The sequence below is a fragment of the Humulus lupulus genome, chromosome 1 (genome assembly GCF_963169125.1).
Source record: "Humulus lupulus chromosome 1, drHumLupu1.1, whole genome shotgun sequence".
Taxonomy (NCBI): Eukaryota; Viridiplantae; Streptophyta; class Magnoliopsida; order Rosales; family Cannabaceae; genus Humulus; species Humulus lupulus.
The window spans coordinates 137,556,508-137,577,236 of NC_084793.1; the positions used below are offsets into that span (position 1 = coordinate 137,556,508).

General features: G+C 35.8%; 1 protein-coding gene across 1 annotated transcript in view; it reads left to right on the top strand.

Moving 5' to 3' along the window:
- LOC133798215 (uncharacterized) overlaps window positions 1-15,225 on the top strand; it is a 32,120-nt gene extending 16,895 nt beyond the window's left edge. Inside the window, exons 14-15 of the mRNA XM_062236435.1 lie at window positions 14,154-14,229; window positions 14,313-15,225. Coding sequence (XP_062092419.1) covers window positions 14,154-14,229; window positions 14,313-14,412 — 176 coding nt within the window. The 3' untranslated portion in view covers window positions 14,413-15,225. The remainder of the gene's footprint in view (window positions 1-14,153; window positions 14,230-14,312) is intronic.
- Window positions 15,226-20,729: the final 5,504 nt, after the last annotated feature.

Sequence of the window (20,729 nt, forward strand, 5' to 3'; positions counted from 1 at the left end):
GGAGTGTAAACTGTATAAATAGGCTTGTGTTTTACCAATTGTATATACAGAAATAAGAAAAACAAATTTTCTCTTACAAATTTACATAGTATCAGAGCCATACAACTCTCTCTCTTCTCCGATATCTTTTTTATTTTCCGGCGACCTCCTCGGTTCCAGGTGGCATTTAGGCACCGATCCTCCAGTCACCGGCCTTCTCTAGTTGCAGCTGCGGTCGCGGGTCTCCTACAGTCGTAGGTGTCGGTGATATCCTCCGGTATTCTTGGCGGTCATTCCAGTCTGGCGATGTCCTCTGCTTCAGGTGACCTCCGTTCCAGTTCGGTATTAGCCTCCGTCTAGCCCTCTGTTAGGAGCCTCAGTCTGGCGTAGCCTTACAACTAGACCCATCTTCGAACAGGCTCCTCTCGGCGTAGCCCTACGACCAGACCCATCTTCGAACTGGCTCCTCTCGACGTAGCCCTCAATCGCACTCCTCACCAGGCCTTGGTTCCTATGAACTTTCTAGCTTCACAGCCGCACGAGCCACGATGTCTACCAGTGAAGATATTTCTTCTCAAATAAGTGGGCCTACCCAAATTCAAGCCCAAACTCAGGCCCAACATCAATCTAGTGGATCCATGGGCTCCATTTACAGTCATAATAAGAGCTCTCTCCACATCACAGCTCACAAACTCGATGGTAGGAATTATCTACAATGGATGCAGTCAGCAAAGTTAGTCATCTGTGGGCATGACAAACTGGGGTACTTCACCGGTGACCTTCCTACTCCTATGACTGACTCCACTTACAAGGTATGGTAGGCTGAGAATTCTATTGTCCTTGCGTGACTTATTAGTTCGATGGATGCAAAAATTAGTTGCAGGTATTTATTTTTTAAAATTGCTAGGGAAGTATGGGATGCGCCGAAGAAGATGTACTCTGACCTTGGGAATGCCTATCAAATTTTTGAGATTCGTACCAAACTCAAAAAAATCAAGTAAGGTAATCACACTGTAACCCAATATTTCTCAGACTTGTGGCAGGAACTCGATTTGTACCTGGATACCACTCTATGTGCTATATGCATCATACTCCAGCGCCAACAATTAGAAAAGGAGAGAGTATTTAAATTTATTATGGGGTTGAATAGTATCCTTGATGAAGTTCGGGGTCGTTTGGTTAGTCGTTCTCCATTTCCTGACACTGAAGAAGCTTTCTCTGAGGTCAAACGTGAAGAAGCACGTCGTCGCGTCATGCTCACCACTCTAGAATTGCCAGCCGTCGAGAGCTCAACCCTTGTCACGAAGTTTGGCCCATCGCCATTTGGCCGATCCAATCTTGACCCTCGACCTAATCGTAAGGGTGACCGACCTTGGTGTGATCATTGTCAACGTCATGGTCACACTCGCTTCACTTGTTGGGAAATTCATGGGAAACCACCAAATTGGACTCCTCGTCGCCAGAATGACAAAAAAGCCTATCAGACTCAGACTGCGAGTGGTACCAATCCGAGCGGTCTTGCTGCCCCTTCATCCAGTCAGGAACAACTCAAACATTTATACACGCTCCTCAGTCAATCCTCCATGAAACCCAAGTCTAGTCCCGAGTCTCATAGTGCATCAGTTGCACATTCTTGCAATTTTTCTTCCACTTTCCAAACTCCATGGATCATCGATTCAGGCGCAACTAATCACATGACAGATTTACCTCATTTGTTTGATTCTTATTGTCCTTTCTCTACTACCTCTAGTGTTAAGATTGCAGATGGTACTCACTCACCTATTGCAGGAATTGGCACTATAAAATTGTCTACTGATTTACTTCTTAAATCAGTACTCCACGTTCTTTCATTAAAATGCAATTTAATCTTTGTTCTGAAATTAATCTCTGATAATCATTGTCTTTCTAAATTTGTTTAGTATCTATTATCGGGGAGGATGATTGGCAGTGCTAGGATTCGTGACAGAAAGAACATCCTTCTTTGCATTGTTTGACTTCAAGTTCTATTTCTAATTCTGTTTTTGATTCAAATTCTCGAATAATAATGTTATGGCGTTGTCTACTTAGACATATCATTGTAAATACCTAGAGTATTTTGTATAGCTAAGCTTAGGTTGTAATTGACAACTAAGTTTAGGTTGTATTTTTTCCTTATTTTTTGTCCAGCTCTTTGTATTCAGATTATATATAGGCCATACTATTCATCAATAAAATCAATTAGAAGTATTATTTACAAAATCCTACATGGTATCAGAGCATTTGTAGTCCAAAATTGGAAATCTTTCCAAATTTTTTTCTGCCCCTTCTTAAAAAAATTAGGGTTAGTTCTTTGAGGCTCAATCTTAGAAATTCGTTTTAAAGTTGTCTTCTAATCTCACCTCTTGCCCAGAAAGCTTGCCCCACCCTCGATTGGCAAAACCCCAAAGTTTGGGGTCCAGAATAGTGGCGCGTGGGTGACACGCACCGCCTCAACCTCCGGCGGCTTCTCCCATGCACCGCGCGCATGTAGGTGTGTGACGCCTCCAGCCACCTTTCTCCGGCGTCTTCCTCCTCGGCATTCCCTGCTTCGGCTGTGACTCTTTATCTGGGGTTCTCGCACGATTTCATCAACAAGTTGCATCTTTGGCTAAGTTTTTTTTTTCTTCTACGTGTGCATCAATTTTTTTTTGAAAAATATTTTTCTATCTTTGCTGCATAATCTCATAAAAATAAATAAATTTCAGTTCATGGCTGTTCTAGCCAACTCCTTTTTCTCAGAAATATCATCCTCAAAAATTCAATTTCCAAATTCAATGCATACTCCATTTCAGACACCAAATCTCAGAAATCTTTCTTAAATTCATGGGAGTCCTCTATCAACCATTTGTCACAACACCAGCCCCTTCTCAAAAGACCAAAGTCAGCCACCTCTCAAATCACATTCGAATCCTCTTCAACAGTTTATGTAGCAGCTAGACCCACTCTCAACCGAGGCAAATGTCAGTAGTGTGTCATCAAGGTTCTACATCTCACACATTTACTGCAGCTTCCAACAAAAGTACTTGGATAGTTGATTCAGGGGCTCTTGACCACATGACGGGTAATTTCCAAGTCTTCACCACCTTCAAACTATGTGCTCATTCCCACAGTCAGACTTGCTGATGGATCTCTCAAGTCTGTAACATTATCAGATGACCCTTTCTTTATATATGTTCTATTTGTCCCTAAAATAAATTGCAATCTTCTTTCAATTAATAAACTTACTCGAGATCTGAATTGTGTAATTAAATTCTATCCAAATCTTTGTGAATTTTAGGTTGAGGGCTTAGAGAGGGTGGTTGGCAGTGCTAAAATGCATGATGGGTTCTATGTCCTCAAGGATTCTCCTAAAAGTAAGCAAGTTCACAAATCAAGTTGTGGCAACCATTCCAATTTAGATTCTGTTTTCAATTCTGTGTCTATTTCAAATGAAAATTTCGTCATGTTGCATTTTCAACTTGGACATCCAAATTTTGGTTATCTTGAAAATCTAATTCCTCAATTATTTGTCCACAAAAGACCAAAATTCTTTCATTGTGAAGTCTGTCAACTTGCTAAACATATTCAAAACTCTTGTCCCAGTCTTCCTTACAAACCTTCACAACCTTTTTCGATGATACATAGTGATATTTGTGTACCCTCACGAATAACAAATATTAGTGGATCTAGATGGTTTATATTCTTTGTTGATGATCATACTAGGACAACATGGACATTCCTTATGAAAGAAAAATATGAAATTGCTTATATTTTAAATTTTTTCCATCCATGATTCAAAATCAATTTAACCGTAAGATCCAAATCCTGAAAACTGATAATGGAAAGGAATATTTTAACTCCATTCTTGGTTCATACTTGTTAGAACAAGGAATTGTTCACATTAGTTCATGTGCTGATACTTCGCAAAAAAATGGATTGACTGAGATAAAAAATAGATATTTTCTTGAAGTTTCTAGATCTATCATGTTCTCAAATCATGTTCCTAAACAGTTTTGGGGGAAGCTGTAACACCCTGGATAGCCAAGACTGCTACACTGTGTACTTAAAAAGGTGCAGGACTTGCTAATCAAGTCATTTAGTTAAAAACGTGTTGTTAAAATCACTAATGCGCTAGGGTTAAAAGGTTTTGGTCTCCAAAGATACTTTTCATATAACTAAACATTTTTACACATGGGATCCCAAAAGGAACAGCGTTTGAAAGTCAGTTTACAAAATTTCCAGCGTACAAACAACCCCTAGCCACTCTAAAGGCAAAACAGACGTTTATGGATCTCCTGTTCCTGTCTCCCTTCAACCGTGGCGGCTGAGCAGCTGTTCATGTACATTCTGTTCTCAGAGCTCTCCGAATCAAGACTGATCAAGCTTGTCCTTGTCTTTACCTGCACCACGAAGCACCCGTGAGCCAAGGCCCAGTAAGAAAACATCACCTTATGTAACAAACAATGTTAACAATTTAATAACCTTTTAAGCATGTTCATACACTTAACATACCACACTAATCACATAGCACGTAGATACAACCAAAGATTCAACCATTCAACACTCAGCTATTCAGCATGACAAATCCACCAATCAATAATAACAACCAAATCACATGATAATCAGGGTCGACACCTTAGGTCGCACCCTCTGTTTACCCCACTGACTCCGGTTCGCTTAAACCGAGCTCAGTGCATAATATGCTGTCCTCAGCTACCAGTGGCCGAGCTGCGCCCTGTGCGCTAATGTAAACTCCGACACTCTTAGGCCGTTTGTCTACTATTTACATGGCATAATACCATCCTCTATAAAGCATACAAAACAGGGAATCCTTAGTCCCATTATAAATCCACAACCGGGTGCAGTTTTCTTACCTTTAGTTTCCAAATATACTGGTTACGCGAGATGCCTCTTGTCACGATTCGTTTCCCGAGCCCCTAGCTTATACCTAGTCACAACCAAGATAAGGGATACATTAATAATTGTAAAAGGGCTTCTAAATAAGGTTCTAGTCTCCGGAACATCGAATTCCACCAAACACGGTAGTAGATTCAATCCCGAGCACCTTAGGTTAAATTCCCATGCTTAAAATCCAAAAATCCCTAATTTCCTTAAGGGCCGCGGCTCAAGCCTCCCATGCCGCGGCATGGCCCCCAAACAGAGCCCATCCAAGCTCAGAACCAGACACGGGCCGCGACCCTACATAGACCATGCCGCAGCCCCCCCTCCATCTCCAACACCCATCAGCTTCATAGGGCCACGGCTCACCAAGAATTATGCCGCGGCCCGACCCCTTCGAACCGAGAAAAACCTCTAATTTTAACTCTCAAATCTCACTCGAAACCATCCAAAACCATCCCAATTATATACCACAACCATCACAAACATTCATGCATGATTTCAGAAGCTTAAGCTAATAGAAATCTAATCTAAAAACTCATCAAAACACCACTTTGATTTCTGAAACCCACACACTCAAGAACTCTAAAATCAGTCAAGAAAACACAAAAATTCAAACATTAAATCTTAAATTTGAGCTTACCTTCACTACAGAACCACTCTAAGCAAATTCTGAGCTAATTCCCAAGCTTGCTGCCTTAATTTAACCTTGAAGTTAAGAACCTAAGAACTCTTAGAATTCAGCCCCAAAACTTCATAATCAACTGATCAAAAACTGTAATTCGCTCACCTTAGTTTCTAGTTAGATTCCCTATCTTCCATTGTGTTAATCCTCCAAATCCTCAGCTCAAATCACCGAATTCCCAGCCAAATCTCCTTAGTTTTCAGTGATTTTCCTTGAGAGGGAAGAAGAGAGAAGGAGAGAGAGAGGGAAGGGTCAGTTCTTGATGTTTCCACTGTTTTCTAAGTTTTATCCATCTATCCTTTAGCAATTAAGTCAATCCCGAGGCTCGGGTGCCGGAAACGTCCTCGACGGCAGAATAGTAAAATTCTCTAGTATTCCCATCTAAGCTTTCTAACCTCAAATATATCTCAAATTATTTATTTCCATAACCCGATAACCTAAATAACCATCCAACACCTGAAATACTCCTTGACTTGCCCCAAGTCAAGTATTAAGCCCCGTTGTGACTTTCCCGCTAACTAGCTCCCTAGGATCGTCTCAAATCGCATGCTGCAGATTTACCCACATAATAATGTGGTTCTCACAAATATAACATATAATCGCATTTTCATTCATATAACCATACAAGCATGCTTATTATATCATCACGTATTAAGTTAATAAATTCACACATAAACCAATTATGTCCTCCCGGCACACTAATCAAGTCCCTTAAGTCATATTAGTGATTTTGGGTCGTTACAGAAACCTTACAGCCACCTATCTCATCAATCATATGCCTAGCTGTGTATTACAATTCAAAGCCCTAGAAATTTGTTACTTGCAACATTCCCTCATATCTCAGTCTTCTCCTCAGATCTTCCGTTAAAAGTCTTCGGATATACAATTTTTGTCCATGTTTATGGTCACAAAAGAACAAAATTTGATCCAAAGTCTTACAAGTGTCTTTTCATCGGGTATTCCAACACTAAAAAGGGGTACAAATGTTACTCTCCAACTACAAAGAGAGTCTATAACACTATGAATGTCACCTTTTTTGAACATCAATCTTTCTTTCCCAAATCTGGTCTTCAGGGGAAGCATTCACAGGAACATCAACTTTGGGAAACTTTTCAGGATTATCAAGTTGCATTTCCTCAACCCAATGTTGTGGCACACAAACATCAAAGTGCTCAGTCTTTGCCTGTCCAACCAGATCAATCCTTGCCTTCTTTTCCTATTCAACCAGATATCAGTTCAGAAAACACATCCAACTCGTCCTTCTCTATAGTCAATCCAACCTTACCTTCCTCCTCAGAAAATCTAAACACTCTTTCAAACTTACCACCACTTCAAACTCAAGCACAATTTGATATAGGTAACAAAGAACTTCGTATTTATAGCAGGAGAAAAGTTGGGAATATAGAGGTCAACATGCAAGACAAGAACTGTTCAAACACTCATCAAAGTCCTCCAAACCTTGGAAATCATGAAGGTAAGGATTCTGTGACTCATGAGTTAGTTTCTCTTACTATTGATAATCTCGACATACCTATTGCTCATCAGAAAGGTGTTAGAACTTGTACCAATCACCCCATTGAAAAGTATGTTGCTTATGAGAAACTAACATCTATGTATCGAGTTTTTGTCTCTTCTCTTGATTTTATTCAGATTCCCACTGTAACGCCCTGGTTACTCCAAGACTTTTACTGTGAAATTTAAACAGTGGTTAACTTGCTAAACGAGTCATTTGGCTAAAACGTGCATCTAGGTGTTATTAATAGGCTAATGTGAAAATTTTTGATCAAAATGAATGAATATATTTTATTTAAAACATAAAACTGTACACGGGTCCTTAAAAGTGTTTACAAAGTTTATAATTCAAAATGATCATTACAGTGTAAAAATTACAACGCGTCGACCTAAGCGGCAAAAATATGATTAAACCCTAGTTCCTCTGAAAAACACCTTAGCCGTGGTGGTTAAGCGGCCGCATATGTGCACATCGCCACCTAAACTCTCCACTCAAGGATGGGTGAGTTTTTCTTTCCTTTTACCTGCACCACATAGCATCCGTGAGCCAAGGCTCAGCAAGAAAATTTATTACTGCATGTATGTAATATCAATAAATGATTATGGTAATCATTCTGGGGCTTGCAGCCCTAATTAGATAGTGAGTCACACTTTGGGCTTCGCACCCTAATCAAATAAGTGACTATTAAGTCATATTCTGAATAGATGACTAATAAGTCTATCTTTGGATAGATGACTAATAAGTCTATCTCTAAGGCTTTGCACCCTAAGCTATGTGACATTCAGTCACCTGAGCCTTTTGGCTCTGGCTCTGTGTAACTAGTCTTTAGACTAATCAAAGGCTTTTAGATTTCATTGAATTTAGGGTTGGTCAAGCATTTCATGCTCATGGTCATTAGATCTAATCATTTCGGCCTGTGTTAAACACATTAATGCCGTTCTTGACTCTTAAGCCAATACCATACGACCGATGCTCAGTATTACTGCTGGCTGAACTTGAAAGATAAGTCACAACTTCACGATCAATACTAAACACCCTTATCGTTCTCTGACTAATAAGTCAGTTCCATACACAGATAAACAAAGTTGCTATGCATTTACTATGCAATCAATGTACATATATAGAGCACTCAACATGCTTTGTCAATAACCATGCATGTCACATACTGAGTGCAATTTTCTTACTTCTAGTTTGAGCGAGAAATAATAAAAGAACGTCCTTTGAGAATGATTGGTCCTTAAATTCCTTAGCCGTCACCTAGTCATAACCAATATGAAATCCCATCAATAAAAATAAATAATAAAATGTTCATAGTCTAAAACCTCGCTTCCGGGGCCTCGAGTCATACTAAAACAGTTAGTAGATTCGATCCCGAGCCTTGGGAAATGAAACCTCGAGCCTAAACCCTTGAAAAACTCCTCCTAGGCACAAAAGGAAGGGGCGGGTCGCAACTTGGCCTAGTGAGTCGCGGCGCGCCCCCAAGATAGAGAGCAATCTGTCTGGGTACCAGGGGCGGGTCACGTCTTGGCCTAGTAAGTCGCGGCGCACCTGCCTAACAAAGCCCAGAGGAGGCTCTGACTTGGGTCCAAGTCGCAACTTGCATGAACTTGGTCGTGACTTGACCCAGCGAACCCAGCTCCCATGCTCATTTTCTCAAACCATACCAGCCAAAATCTTCACCAATTAAATCCCAAAATCACAACCAAGCATTACCACAACATATCCATCATTCAACTAACAAAACCTAAGCTTTGAACCATTCAAACCACATCAAATAACCACTTCTAAGATCAAAACTCTCAAGCTCAAGAACTAACTCAAAATCAGAGCAAACCAGAAAACCATGGCTGAAATCTTACCTTAAACACAGGTTTGAATCCTCTCCAATGGCTGATCACTAGCCTAAAACCTTAAGCATTGATTCCCAAACTTAAACCCTCAATCTTGCTTCAAAATTCAAGCCAAGAAGAAGAAAAAGAGATGGTCGAGAGAGAGAAGGAAAAGTCTCTGTTTTCAGCCTACTTCCTTCTACATCCATCTAGTTTAAAATATAACCCTTGGTCAAAAGACCAAAATGCTCCTAAGCCCATTTAATTCCTAAACAGCCACCCAAGGGCAAAACAGTCATTTCTCACTTATCCCGCCAATTATAATTAATGTCCTCCAATTCTCATTATTCTCATAATAATTAAATCATAATCCATTACCTGATCATTCCCGGTAATGTATTAAGCATCAAATTACCTCTAGGCTCATCCCAAGTCCGGAAATTAATTTCGTTATGACCAAATCGCTAATTTGCATTCTTAGGTCGTCTCATGCCGAACATATCCACATTATAATGTGGTCTCATCTATAAATCATAAACATGCACATAAATATACAGATGTGCTCTCAACGTACCAAATTACGTAAATGTCCTTTTAATGATAAGTGAACCCACATGCATGCAATTATCATCATATAATCATGCATTTAATTACATAATTGCATAATGCATCAATTATAACCATCCTGGCCTCCTAATCCAAGCATGAAATCACATTAGGGATTTTGAGACATTACACCCACAGACATTTATGAGGCCTTGAAAGATCCTAAATGGAAGATTGCAGTCGATGAAGAAATGAATGCTTTTGAGAAAAATGGTACTTGGGTTCTCATTGAGCTACCTTAAGGAAAGCGGATAGTTGGTTAGTGGATTTTCACCGTCAAGTATAATTCAGATGGGAGTATCAATAGATTCAAGGCGTGATTAGTTGCCAAAGGGTTCACTCAATCATATATGGTGTTGACTATCAAGAGACTTTTGCTCCCGTTGCCGAACTTAATACAGTCACTTGCTGTAAATTGTGATTGACTTTTATATCTGTTGGATGTAAAAAATGTTTTTTTCAATGGGGATCTCGAAAAAAAAGTCTATATGGAAATTCCACTTGGGATGAAGAAACACTCTAGTGGTCAAGTAGTGTACAAACTTCTCAAATCTCTTTATGGCTTGAAACAGTCACCTTGGGCATGGTTTGACAAATTTGCAAAGTTAGTTGCCAAACATGGATATATTCAAAGCCATGTTGATCATACTCTATTTTTCAAGTTCTCTTCAACAGGGAAGCTAGCAATTTTCATTGTCTGTGGATGATATAATCTTAACTGGAGATGACTTAAGAGAAATTTCAGATCTCAAAAGACTTCTTGCTACATAATTTGAAATCAAAGATCTAGGAACCCTCAAATACTTTCTTGGTATAGAAGTAGCTCGATTGAAAGAAGGAATTGTTATATCTCAGCGAAAGTATATTTTAGATCTTTTAAAGGAAATTGGAATGACTGGGAGCAAGCCGGTTGACACTTCCATGGATCCAAACTTGAAAGTGAATCGAAGAGATGATTCAACTCCAGTAGAGATGGGGAGCTATCAAAGATTAGTAGGAAAACTAATCTATCTCTTATAGTAGACTTGATAGCGCCTTCCCTGTCAGCGTTGTTAGTCAACATATGCACAGTCCTTGTGAGGAGCTCTTGGAAGCAGTGTATCGTATTCTAAGGTGTCTGAAAATGACTCTAGGTCTTGGTTTGCACTTCAGAAAACACAACAACCGAGACTTGGAAGTTTACACAGACTAGTTGGGCTAGAGAGTTGATCGACAGATGATCAACCAATGGTTATTGCACCTATGTTTGGGGTAATTTAGTTATTTGGTGCAGTAAAAAGCAGTCTGTGGTCTCAAGGAGTAGTGCAGAGTCTATATATCGTGCTTTGACTTTAAGTATTTGTGAAGGGATGTGGATCAAAAAGCTTATGAATGAATTGAGGTTTGACTCTCCCAAGTCCTTTAAAATGTACAGTGATAGTCAAGTTGCACTTAGAATTGCTAAAAATCCGGTTCACCACGATAGAATTAAACATGTTGAAATAGACAAACATTTCATTTTTGAGAAGGTGAATTCAAAGATCATTGAACTTAACTACATTCCTACAAAGAAACAAATTGTCGACATCCTAACAAAGGCCCTACCAAGAACAAGTTTTGAAGAATTCAATTTCAAGCTGGGTTTGTATAACATATACAACTCAGCTTGAGGGAGAGTGTAGAAATATCATTGTAAATACCTAGAGTATTTTGTATTGCTAACCAGGGGGGTGCAAAAATTATCCAATCCAAATTAGAACCGACCAATCCAATTACAACCGACCACTAATAATTGGATATCTAATTATAATTGGATCGTATCAAATCACATTTTGAAAAACCAAATTGGATCAGATCGATTGTTGGATGATATATGCAAAAATCCAATAAAACCGAACCAATCCAATTGTATGTATATTTTAAAAATATATTTATTTATTTAGGATTATGCCTATAATTTATGTATCGTGTTGTATCATTTTGAACAAATTAATCTTTCTATTTATAATATTACGAGTTATTTGAGCAAATTAAGCTAAATAAATGTTAAAAAATATTGGATGATCCAATCTCATCAAATGCATAACTAAAGGGACACATCCAATGGATAAAACCGATCAAATCCAATGGATAATTGGATCAGATCGGATCGGCTGAGACAAGTTAATTGGATTGGATCAGTTTTAAAAATTCAACATCCAATGGATAATTAGATCGGATTGGATAGGCCTAAAAACATTGGATGTGATCCAATGAACACCCCTTCAGCTAAGTTTAGGTTGTAATTGACAGTTAAGTTTAGGTTGTATTTTTTCCTTCTCTTTGTATTCAGCCTATATATAGGCCATACTATTCATCAATAAAATCAAATTAGAAGTATTATTCACAAAATCCAACGAAATCCAAGTTTTTTATTTGTAAAACACTTGTTTCCTTCTTTGTTTATCAATAAAAAGTTGCTGATTTTCAATGTGATATTTGTCAAATTGCTAAACATACTCGTGTTTTGTTTCCTCAAAAACTACATACTCCTTCCAGCCCCTTCTCCCTTGTTCACAGTGCGTCAGAGGCCACTACCTCCTCTGGTAAGCGTTGGTTTATCACATTTATTGATGATCATACGCGGATCACTTGGGTTTATCTACTTAGACACAGATCTGAAACCTGCCAAGTCTTCTGAAATTTCCACAAAATGATCCAAACATAGTACCAAACGTCTATCCGGACACTTTGTTTTGATAATGATACTGAATATTTTAATTCCACCATCGGTCCCTATCTTCTAGACAATGGGATTGTTCATCAAAGCTCATGTGTAGATACTTCGCAACATTATGGAGTAGTCGAAAGTAAAAATCGTCATCTCTTAGAAGTAGCCTATGCCATTATGTTCAATATGCATGTTTCAAAATATTTTTGGGATTAGTGGAGTTACCACCTGACAAGAGAATAATAGGGTGCAAATGAGTATTCACGGTCAAATACAATGCAAATGGATTTATTGAAATGTACAAAGCACGATTAGTTGCCAAAGGTTTTACTCAAACCTACAAAATTGACTACATTGAAACCTTCGCTCCAGTTGCCAAACTCAATGCAATCAGAGTATTGCTCTCGCTAGCTGTCAACTTGGATTGGGAGTTGCATCAACTTGATGTAAAAAATGCATTCTTGAATGGAGAACTGGAAGAAGAAGTGTACATGAGTCAACCCTTGGGTTTTGAAGAATCTCCTAATACAACCAGAGTTTGCAAGCTAAACAAATCTCTCTACGGTTTAAAATAATCTCCTTGAACATGGTTCAATCGGTTCCTGAAAGTAGTAAAGGGACTCGGATACGTGCAAGGCCAAACAGACCATACCCTCTTTCATCAAACAATCAGAAACAGGAAAAATGTCTATACTGATGGTGTATGTTGATGATATCATTGTTATTGGCAACCATACTAAGAGATGATTCTGATCAAAGAAATGTGGGCAACAGAGTTCGAAGTCAAGGATCTGGGAGCACTCAGGTATTTTTTGGGAATGGGATTTGCTAGGAGCAAAAGAGGGAATTCTGTATTTCAAAGAAAATACACTTTTGATCTCTTAAATGAAACAGGAATGCTTGGCAGTAAACCCAACAAAACTCCTATCGAGCTCGGAGACAAGAAAAAAAATGTTTGAAGGAAGTTCAGTTGACAAAGGAAGGTACCAGCAACTAGTAGGGAAGCTTATCTACCTCTCACATACCAGACCTGATATTGCCTTCGCAGTAAGTTTGGTCAGTCAATATATGCATGATTCATGTCAAGAACATCTCAATGTAGCATACAGAATTCTTAGGTATCTCAAGTAGACACCAGGAAAAGATCTTTTCTTCAAAAAGACAACCGAAAGAAAGGTTGTAGTATTCACAAATGCAGATTGGGCTGGGTCAGTTGATGATAGAAATTTTACATCTGGGTATTGCATAATTGTATGGGGAAATGTGGTGACATGGCGAAGTAAAAAACAAACATTTGTTGTCAGAAGTAGCACAGAAGCCGGGTATAGGGCCATGACCCATGGAGTGTGCGAAGCAATATGGATCAAACGCCTGTTAGGGGAATTGAACATTGAATATGAAGCTCCCATTCAGCTCTACTGTCATAATCAATATACCATCAGTATTGTACATAATTCTATATATCATGACCAAACTAAACATGTTGAAGTAGACGTCACTTTATCAAAGAAAAGATTGATAAAGAATTATCAGCATCAAATATGTACGGACGGATCAATAGTTGGTTGATATCCTCACAAAGAGGTTATCCGAATGAGTTTTGATTTACTAGTAAACAAACTTAGACTCGTCAATATTTACAGCCCAGCCTGAGGGGGAGTGTTGACAAATAAGAGAATCAAATCTCACGATTTGGTTATATCTGTAAATTAATAGTTTCTTTATTTAAGATGATTTGTAGCTATCTTTATGATTTGTTGTTTATTCTGAAATTAAGAGGATTAGGAGTGTAAACTATATAAATAGGCTTGTGTTTTACCGATTATATATACAGAATTAAGAAAAATAATTTTTCTCTTACAAATTTTATATATTGGTTCTTAAAATGTTTTTGCATAGAATATAAAAATAGTATCCACTATTTTGTCTCTTATATAAAAGTTGTTTTCTATGTAGGCAAAAATCCTTATGCAATGTCAGTCTTGAGACGAGTAGAGATGAAACTTGATGGTCAAGACATTTCTGATAACAGGTATCATATTGTCTTTTAATTTTATTCAGCTTCAGTTTGTATAATTACTGCCATTAAGCCTTGTTTGTACATTAAACTTCCAGAGAAATTAGTATCTCGGAGCAGGTGGATTATCTACTTAAGCAAGCCACTAGCATTGACAACCTCTGCAACATGTATGAAGGTTGGACGCCATGGATATGAACTTGTACATTTGGTGAACATTCAGAATTAGCAATGGGCTTGAATAATATTTAAACAGAATACAGTCAGGTAATGGAATAGCTCCATTCATTTCCATGGTACAATTACAATACCGCAGAGGCTTGCCTGGTATCCCATCCACTTTTGTGGTGAAAAGAGATGAACCCCCAACTGGGAAGTTCGGATGGTTGCTGCTCCATTGTTCTCACTTTCAGCTTCACGTCCTCTGGTTCTCTCTCACAAGATGAGGCTGTAGACAGGTGCTCTATTGGCCTGTACATGCGCTCTCTTAGAGGACAGACTGCGTCATGTGAAAGTAAAAATTACTGAAGTGTCACAGTCAAGACATAGTTCTGACGCTGGACTGAGTCCAGATGTAACTGAGAGCGAAAGAACACTTCAGTGATGGTGTCAAATTTGCCCAATCATGCCACACAGTACTAGTGCTGTTGGAGGTCGTCCAATTTGCCATTTCCAACAACTAAATCTGATCATAGTCAGGAGAGCGTGCAATGTGATGATCTGTTCTGGGAAACTTTGTTTGGACGTACGTGAATTACAATTTCATATTTCAGGTTATTACATGTAAATCTGCGTATTTTCAGTATAGGTCTGGTCTGTGTATACCTGAAGCTACTTTTTTTTTTGTTTTGATGAGACCTGAAGCTACTTAAACTAAACTGTGAGTTAGTCACTTGTTTGGGCAAAATCTGTTGTTAAAACTGTATGGCGCCATTCAATAATCTTTGCACCCCTCTCAACTACTGGATAATTGCCAATGTTAATTATATGTACGTTTTGTTTTCATTTTCATTTTTTTCCGTTTATTTTAATTTTATTGTTTCGTAATTAAAGTTATCTTTACCTATAAAGATATGTCCAAATCTATTCATCAAGTGGGAAAAATAAAATAAAAATTGATTTGAGAGCCGAGTTGCTGCTCTCCAATTGACATTTGGTAATTGTGAACTTTAGGTAATGCTATCTTTATCAACTAATCTGAAAATATCAACATAAACTCATGGGATAATTCTTTTTTTTTTTAATATATATATATTTATATATATATATATATATAGTGGCAATCGTAAGGGTATTTTCTGTTTTTGGTACATAGAAAAATTATAATTCAATTTTTTTTGTACGACAACGTACATAATAGTTATAGTAGGTATCTTGCTAATTTTCAGAAAATTATGATAAATTTACAGTGTCGAAATTAGAGTTCAAATAGTCTATTTCCTACACGTATAAAAAAAATCAGGCACACGTGCAATTAACTGTTTGAACTCTGAATTCGGCACCATAAATTATTCAAAATTTTCCGAAAATCGGCAGGATGCCCGTTATAATCACAATGCACGCCATCATGCAAAAAAAACTTATAATTTCTCCAAGTGCTGAAAATAGTAAACGCTCCTACGGTACGGGCAAAAGTAATGTCCCCACCAATTTTTTTATATATATATAAATTAGTTTTCAATAATTACATAACCATGGTATGGTAGTTATAGCATGCTGTTGAATTAAACTAATTATTTATTAATATAATAATAATGTAATTATAATTTGTATAATTAATAGTTAATCAATTTATTTTGCAAGTAAGAACTTTCAATTATTTTATATTTTAGTCTTATTTAAAATTTTAATATTTACCTTTAAATAGTTAACTCTAACCTTATGATAAATATTAATTTCACTTTAAAAATAATAATTAAAATCTATATATTTTCAATTCTATTCTTGGTTAAGTTAGGCAAGTTAAATCTATTTCTAAAAATTTTTGATGAATGATTTTAATTTTTAAAAATAATATATTTACAAAATAATATGAATATTTAAAATTTATATTATATATACACGTATATACAATATTTTAAAAGTAACAACTATTAATTTTTGATGTCAATTATTTTTCACATAAAAAAAATATAAATAAAAAAAATAGAAATTTTAAATAACATATGGAAGAAAATTGATAGATATTTAATTAATGGCTATATTATCTTTTATTGAATCTAAAAAAATAAAATATCAAATATCAAATATTCAAGTTATTAATTTACTAAATTATATATGTTTATTTCGGGAAATTATATATGTTATTCTATAAAATATATATATTAAATTTTAATTTTATTCATTTTTTTTAAAATTTAAATGAGGGTTAAAGTTAAACTTTATAATTTGAGTGGGAAACAACATGGAATTGCCAATCCCATTCCTCAATCACAAATTAGTGTGGGACCCACATATCTCATTCTTAACAAAAATTAGTGAAGTAACAAGAGTAATGAAATCCATTCCCCAATCCTATAAGTAAACACACCATAAATATATTTAGTTAATTTTTACTCATTTTTATTATGAAATTTCTCAAATTACCCTTATTGGACCACAAAGTTCTCTTTCATTTTCACTCACAAACAAGAAACTTTCTACCATCTACCATTTTTCTAGCCACCACAACCACCTCCACCGGCCACCAAGCTTCTACCACTGCCACCGCCCCTCCGCCTCAACCACCACTGTTGTGGGCCTTCATCATTGCCACCTCTAGTTATTTTTTTGGTGAGTTCTTCATCCTTAAGACTAAACTTCTCTCTTCCTCTCCCTTTCCTAAAAGGTCTATCTCAGATCTTTTTCTTATGTGTATATATTTGTTAGGTGCCACTACAAATAACGTGATTTTTATTGACGTTTTTTTGCACCAGCAAAAAATACCAATGGCAACGGGAAATGCATAGAGATTTTTTCCGGCACGATATTGCGTCGGTAAAGGGTATCATCAGAACTCCGCCACTACTACAACTTTTGCCGGCGCAAAATGAAATGCATCGGCAAAAGGAGACATCATCGACGCAATTTTTCCTTGAGAAAAAAGTGATGTCGGGAAAAAATCGAATGACGTAGTTGTTGAAATGACTTTTGCCTAAGCAATTTTGTGTCGACAAAAGTCCACACCTTTGATGGCGTAAATATGCACTGGCAAAAGTCATCAGTTATTGGTGCAATATTAGGCTAGCAAAGGTCGACTATTACCGGCGCAAAATAGCGCCCGCAAAGGTTGAACATTGTCGGCAAAACATTGCGTTGGGAAAAAGTTTTTTTAGTTAAATTATGTTATATTTATTTATTATTATTTTTTTTGCCAATTAAATTAAATTAAAATGGGAAAGGTTTTTTTTGTTAAAGTATTTAATAATTGATTATTATTATATTTAATTTTTTTATTATACTTGCCAATGAAATTAAATTAAAATGACAAAAATTAATGCACTAGATAATTATATATAATATGATTATAATTTAATTATATTTAAAACAATAAAAAAAGTTACAAATGTCTTGAAATATTTAAATTAATCTAATCTAATTTAACCAGCCATCTTGTGTAGCCTTGTTGTCGTCCTTGTTCTCGTTGTTGGCTTGTGATTGACTCGGGGCAGCATAATCGAACTCAAGCGGTGGTCCACCCATCACAAATCTCGGTACGATAGTGCTCATTTGTTGCACTAAAACATGCAACATGTCTTGTTGGGTGCACTAATTTCTCTCAAGTTTCTCATTTTCAGTGCGAATGGTCTCATTTTTGGTGTGGATGGTCACATTTTCTCTCATAATTGTCTCCCCAGGAACAGACTGTTGATCAGTAGACATATAAGAAGAAGATGAAGCTGCTACGCACTTTCCTCCAATTGCCTTCAGCCTAGGCAACGCCCCATATTCTTTCTTATAACGAGATCGGGGCCCTAAAACATCAGTGACTATGTCCAAATCGAGGGGGTAATCGACATTATCGCAGTCTGTGATGCTCGCCTTTGGGTCATCTCTTCCTGAAAAAATAAAAAATAAAAATTAAGTGTGAAATATAAATATAAACATTGAAAACGACATGGTTAAAAAAAAAGTCACTAACCTATGACAGAAGCTTGTTATAAAATACATAGTTTGAAACAATAATTTTCTTAACTTTACAATTTCTTTGTATTCATTCAACATCTCCAAATCCCCCTCACTAACAAGTAGTGTACTGAATCTTTCTCGAATTAGGGGCCCATGTATATGATTTTACTAAGGCTATCCACTACAAATACACTTCATTTAGGCAGCAGTACTCCTTCTGAATAACATTTGTAGTAGATAATCTCAGTAAATCATAAACATGGGCTCCAGTTCGAGTAAGATTCAATACACTACTTGTTAGTGAGAGAGGATCTGGAGATGTTGAATGAAGACAATGATATTGTACAATTTCCTTGTATTCATTCAACATCTCCAAATCCCTCTCACTAATAAGTAGTGTACTGAATATTTCTTGAACTAGGGGCCCATGTATATGATTTTACTAAGGCTATCCACTACAAATACACTTCATCCAGGCAACAATACTCCTTCTGAAGAGCATATGTAGTAGATAGTCTCAATAAATCACACACATGGGCTATAGTTCGAGTAAGAATCAATACACTAATGGTTAGTGAGAGAGAATTTAGAGATGTTGAATGAAGACAATGAGATTGTAAGACTAGTGAATTTATAGAAAATTATTGATTCACACCATCTACTTTTATAGAGTATAGGCATGTTGGGATTAGTGCCATTTAAAACATATGTGTTGAACAATGTTTTATGAAATGAATTTTTAGCATATATTTATTGTTTATTATTATTAGAATAATATTATATGAATATCAGAAAATTCCCAAATTCGTTATTGTGACTACAATCTTCTATTGGTACGAGATGATTAAGATTGTAGGGAACGAATTTAAATAGTTTGCAGTAAAACAAAGTTATATGGAATCTTTGGATTAAATACTATAAGTACGGTTCACTAGTATTATGAATACATATAATCTAGATCCAGATTACTGGTGTAGTAGGACATCTTAGTGGATGTATTTTGTATAAAGTGGTTATACATGAACGAGACCCAATTTGTTATTAATACTTAATAATACTGTTTACTTTATAAGTATCAATTAAACATATCAATAAGATGATCATATACAAATTAATCTTAATCCTGAAGTTATTATGAACTATTGTTTATGTCATATGAGTTCTTTGATTCACTCGTTATAGTTTGTCAAAATGATTAGGAACTCATTGATGTAAATGGATGGGGACATAAAATACAAATATGGAATTGAATAATGGTTCTTTTAAGGGTTGAATTTTAGAACTGAAAGGTTATTGAGCTCAAATTCATAAATCAGTTTATGAATTAACATTCACTTGTAAAGTTAATGGTACCTAAGGAAACAAGATATAATTAAAGATGTTAAATAGTAATTAATTCCTACGTTAATTATGAACTATTAATAGATGATTGAATTGTATGTAGTGATTCAATCGACGGACACTTTTTATACTTAAAAGTACTCAATAAATAAATATCTATAATTACAAGAGTGCAGTCTTATATTTTTAGTGGGATAATATAGAGATTAATAAATTAAGGTTATTATATTAAAGATATTTAGTTAATAATCTAAATTTTTTGGAACTTGAAATTATAGGTCCATAGGTCCTCGAGATGACTTTATCAACACTATTCAAGGTAAGAGTTGAAATTGAGAAAAATAAGAGAAATGACATTTGGAAGAAATTTATTCTTCAAGATCAAATATGTAATTGAGACAAATTATTTAATTAATATAGAAATTTTTGAAATTGGTATTTTAATTAAAAAAGAATTTTTGAAATTATATTATTAAATTAATTGGCAATTTTAAAAATGACATTTAAATAATTAAGATAATTAATTTTGAATTAATTAGTTTTATTTATTTAAATAATGTGAAAATATATTTATGATAATTCAAATTGGATTTGAATTTGAAATGATATTTATTATTTAATTAATCTGATAAGATAAGTTATCAGGTTTAGATATTTTTTGAATAAATAATTATTAAAAGAAAGTGCATGCATTATAGTTGGCGTGTAACAAGGTCCAAGAATGGATCTTGATATTTCTTTTATTTATTTAATAATTGGTTTATAATTTAAATTTTGAATTTAATCAATTCTTTTATAAATCTATAAGATATAAATTGTTTCATAATACGCTTAATAGAGAGAATATTCTAGAGAGAAAATTATAAGCTTTTCACAGAGAGAAAAATATAATGTAATATTTTTCCTATCCCTGAAAACTATCTTAGACCTAATATTCCAAGATCTCACGAGTTGAGTACATCTTGTGAATCATAAATTTTCTCACTATTACTCTACGTGCCCACACATGTCTTGAGGTGTAGAGATACATCTTGGAAGATTTTGGTCTGAGTATTCAAAAGACTGCT